The sequence below is a fragment of the Nansenia antarctica genome (genome assembly GCF_963989245.1).
Source record: "Nansenia antarctica genome assembly, chromosome: 3".
In the NCBI taxonomy this organism is placed as follows: domain Eukaryota; kingdom Metazoa; phylum Chordata; class Actinopteri; order Argentiniformes; family Microstomatidae; genus Nansenia; species Nansenia antarctica.
The window spans coordinates 3,241,243-3,246,050 of NC_137688.1; the positions used below are offsets into that span (position 1 = coordinate 3,241,243).

The 4,808-nt window shown below is 41.5% G+C and overlaps 1 protein-coding gene across 1 annotated transcript; it reads left to right on the forward strand.

Annotated features, from left to right (window-relative positions):
* Positions 1 to 1,393: 1,393 nt before the first annotated feature.
* Positions 1,394 to 3,301, forward strand: LOC308153286 (uncharacterized protein). The gene is made up of 7 exons (XM_080526377.1): positions 1,394 to 1,529; positions 1,630 to 1,674; positions 1,763 to 1,807; positions 1,989 to 2,053; positions 2,141 to 2,246; positions 2,330 to 2,444; positions 2,574 to 3,301. The coding sequence occupies exons 1-7, from the start codon at positions 1,452 to 1,454 to the stop codon at positions 2,633 to 2,635; spliced, it is 516 nt and encodes a 171-aa protein (XP_080382503.1). The 5' UTR covers positions 1,394 to 1,451; the 3' UTR covers positions 2,636 to 3,301.
* The last annotated feature ends 1,507 nt before the right edge of the window (positions 3,302 to 4,808 follow it).

Sequence of the window (4,808 nt, forward strand, 5' to 3'; positions counted from 1 at the left end):
AGGAGGGGGATGTCTGCCTGGTGCGGAAGGACTTTTGGAGCTTGGGCCTTCCTCAGCTCATGGAGTCCAATGTACTTATAGAATAGAATAGAAAGTTGAATTGCCATATATAACCAGAACAGGTACATTGGAATTCTTGTCATTGCTTGTCCTCACAGTAACTTATCGGCACAAGTTACTTACTTATATTACTCTGTTGCAGATTGGAAACGCATGTTTCAGATTCATCAAAGAGGCCACACAAAAACATGTAAGGTGTTGTTATTTGTTAAAACATAAATTATGCAGATGTATGCCGGTATTCATTAACACCTGTAACGTCTTTTTCAAAAAGTAGTGCAGTTTTCCCTTGATATTGCACTAATTAATTACAACATTTCTTTTTTGTGAAAAACTGTCAATATAGGGAAAAGACATCCACATTGTGGACTTGTACGTAGTCCCAACGTGGAAGTCCAAGACTGTGGACCCAATGGCTGGACTTCCTGTAAGTTCCTTTTACCTGTGACCTGTGTTGCTTGACATTGACATAGGCTTGGGCGGTATTGATGTATATCATGGTATTTGGAAATCGATAAAAAGGAATTAAAAAATAGATACCACCCAAGCCAAAAAAAATGCAAAATAACTTCTAAAATGCTAGAAGGACCTCCTGCACAAGGATGCCATCGTCATCCCTGCCTGGAGTCGACAGCCAGGAAAAGCGGATCACTATTTGCTTTGTGTGAGTGTAATCCAAATCCTCTCAACAGTCAAAGTAAAAATGTACTCAACTTGTGCTGTACATTTCTCTTCTGTTTTAGGAGAGCATGTAATGTTATCTGCTTTGTAAATGGTTGACAGATCATCAAACCTAAAGCAAAGGAGCTGCTTTTGGTGGACTCGCTAAACCCCGATGGTTTTGGCGACAGCTGTTACCATGGCGTCTTTAGGTTTTGTAACATAACGACAATAGTCAGCCCTGTTCTGTGGCTTATAAGGGAAATCTACATAATTCATAGTATTCTAATAATACAGTAAGACAGCTTATTGACCAGGGTTGTCAACTAATACAATTTAATTTATAACACATTTTCTTAGCAAACAACATGTCTGTAACAGGATACTATGAATTATAATGTTCGGCTTGTTCCAAGAAGCCTTGTTCAAAGCCTCGTTCAAAGGCTGTTTTCAAGTTATTTTGTTTACACCATGTTCAGTGGCTATCGTAACATTCATCTTTCTTAAAGCATGCAATAGTATGTTGAATGTAAGGAAACCCAGTAATATGAATTCTCTTGTCATTCTTTCACTAAGTCATATTGCAAGAGTAATTAATATACCATGTTCTGGTGCTATATTTGGGGGAAAAGAGACATTTATTATGTGTCATAGGTGACATTGTTAGGTGTTCTTGTATTGTAGCATTTTTCATATAGTTAAGAGTCAATTTGTCTGACACAAATACTCTTATGCTGGATTTTGACAGTGATCTAGCTCATCGCATCGCCCCAGGCCAGTGGGCAACCATGTATGGCAGAGACATCAAGGTACTTTTGTCCTGCATCTCATGCACTTGCACATGTCTTTATTATCCTTTTGACCACATAACTGTTATATTGCTATTAACACTGTGTCCAATTCTTTCAGGGTTTCCCTCGCCAAAACGCAGGGATTGATTGTGGTGTCTTCATGGTAAATGGTAAATTCCTTTCTATTCTATTGAAAATGTTGTTCATTTGAAATGGTCATAACCTAATAAGCAGATCTTTGCCTTTCACAGTATGCACTCTGTCTCCCCACTGACGCTCCACTTCAGTTCACAGAGGTCAGTGTTTCTCTTCTCCGACGGTGAGGAGAGTCAAGGAGGAAACTAAATCTGTTACCATTAACATTCTAAACCATAACGGTTTGGCTGTTGTAGCATATAGTATATATCTCTGGAAACACCCATTGCCCAAGCGCACAGAACCATTTTGACTTTACATTTCTTCTCTCAATTTTTTTAGAGGGATATGGGACGCCTGAGGAGATGGTGGTGCATCGTTCTAATGGAACGGTTCCAGATTGAGGGGTAAGACTTCACTTTAAATGTAACTTCCGAAACCGCATTTGTTATACATTGGCTTACTTTTTTATTCTGTCACTATCTCACTCAAAGCCACGGGCAGAGGTTTGCCCACTGGACCGATGAGGCCAGAGCGTTGCTCCAAGGGTCACTGCAGCCGGTTTTCAGGGTCCCCAAGAAGCGGAAGAGGGAACAGGAGGTGAGCATGATGCTGAATGGTAAATAATAGTGTTTTTTGTTAGTTCAATAGTTGTGATTGCACCATGCATTTTATTCCTTCAGTGTGAGCGGTCTGACAGTGTGGTGGGCAGCAATGCCATAAGAAATGACCACAGCTATGCCGCAACAATGCAAGAGGAAGACGCCAAGAAAAAGAGGACAGAAGACGACAACTTCGGTATGTTTCTCTTCACCAGTACTGTATATTACTATAACCTTATATGAAAACGGTGCCACTACACCACTGGCTGTAGAACTGTTTCTATGGACCACTGTAAGAGGACTTTAAACTGTTTTTGTCTTGTAGACCGTGGCAAGTCCACCCTCCTGGGAGCGGAGTGGATGAACAAGAACGCCCACCGGCTGTAAGGGAAGGTCCAGGAGCCTGCTTTTCTGCAATTGGACAAAATACAGAGAGAGGAAATAGAGGCTAAATTGACACTGATTGAAGACGAAGAAGAACGTCAAGAATTGCTGGAAATATTTTTTGGGGAATTTGAACTTAAATATGATTATGATTTATTTCTGTTAGAGGTCAAGGACAATCTTGGCATCCCTGTGTGCGCAAGTTTCAAGGCTCCCAGTTCGGAAGAGTGATTGATTAATTAGTGTGCTTGCAGTCGCAAATATAAACCTGAATCTGAACAGTAGTGTGAACCAGGGCTGGACTGGCCATCTGGCATACCGGGCATTTTTTTACCAGCCGGCCCGGCCGAAAGCTACCATCGAACGGCCCATAAATCGAAAGCTACCATTGAACGGCCCATAAATCAGGGACAGTGGCCCATTGGTCAATTTTCTATACAGACACTGGGCTGGCCCAATCAACAGAGAGAAGGGGGGGTCAGGGGTCACGCACGCACGCAGCACCAGACCTCCGTCTCAGTTTCGCGGTAGTTTTGGGCCGAGCCGGCCGGCAAAATAAATGTAGTTAGCCTGGATAGTTACTAGATAGATACTGAGAGAGATGGAGCGCAAAAGCACACTAAAACGGAAGGGAGGCTGGGAAAAACTTAGGGAGAAAAACAAGAAGAAACTCGAGGCAGATGCTGCCAAATGTGTAAACATTAGGGACATGTTTGCTGCACCCTCAAGTTTACCACAGCAGCAACAGCAACAGGTTGAAGAGCAGGCTGGCAGGGAGGAGCGGGAGCAGGGTACAGATACAGAGGGTTAGGGTTAGGGTTGAAGAGGAGGCTAGCAGGGAGGAGCGGGAGCAGGGTACAGATACAGAGGATAGAGAGGATACAGAAGAAGCGGGGCCGAGTCAGCCTGTAACCGTTGACCCGGTAAGGAAAATATAGGTAGCTGTGTAGGGGTGTAACGGATCGCCCCCCACGGTTCGGCACGTATGTGTACCGCGGATCAATTGCAAAATGTAACCAAGTAATAATATTACTTAATATTAGTTAATATCCCTTGTAAATCACAATGTAGAGTTGCCATGAAAAGATAGACGCGACAGTTGCGTGCTTTGTTTTACTCTAAAGCGCAATGATAGGTTGATAATGGAAAAAAAAATCTAGAACAACAAGGCTGCGTTCGTAAATTCGCTCTGGAATCTGATCACTGAGTACACTGGTACCATTGCTTACTGTATGTAGTCGTCTTTGTAGTGGTTTGGGGGAATACTACAGTTTGTCATATGACTGTACAGCACAGTATATAAGACGAGTATATAAGGCAAGTATTTTTGTGCTGGTGGGTGTGGTCCGACCGATTGGGGTGGGCCTGTCTGGGCCAAAAATGCCAGGGCCTAATTTTTGTCCCAGTCCAGCCCTGGTGTGAACTACATGTTGGTCACATTACCCCAAATGATAACGGTGGATGACCGATGGCCTTATTCACTTATTCCTTCCAGCTAGAGTCTGGATCTAGCTAGAGTTAGAGTCATGTCAGAGGGAGGGGCTTTTGACACGTGCATGCTGTCTGAGTCAGTCCATCCTCTCCATGGGCGTGTGTTAGATGTGGCTACAGGCCCCAAACATTTCCCAAATAAGATATATATGTATATGTACACATGCTATATTTCGGTTAACCTACACAATGTTTTTACTTGATTCCAGCTAATTTGTGAATGAATACGTTTTTGTATGTGTATGGTCAATCCATTTTTATGTAAATATGGTTTCATGCTGTATTGATTTACAATAAATTCATTGCATTTCATTAAATCGTGTTGCTTTACTACAAAAAACACATCTGATTGAGGAAGACTACAAAACATTGAGAAAGGATTTGGTAAACCAAGTATTTCATGCGTCATATGGTAAGAAGAGGGGTGTGGCCATAGTAATTAATACATCTCTACCATTCTCTGAAGAGAAAGTGATAAAAGATAATAGGAGAAGATATGTAATGGTTGACCCTATTACATTAACCATAGCTAAAGGTAATGAATCTTTTTTTCATTTCATACCTATTAGTTTACTCTAACGAATTAAAATGATTAACAAGCATAATGGCACAGAGAATGCAGAGATGTGTATATATACAAAGGGTTGAAATATATGTTATTATTATTATTATTATTATTACTTTA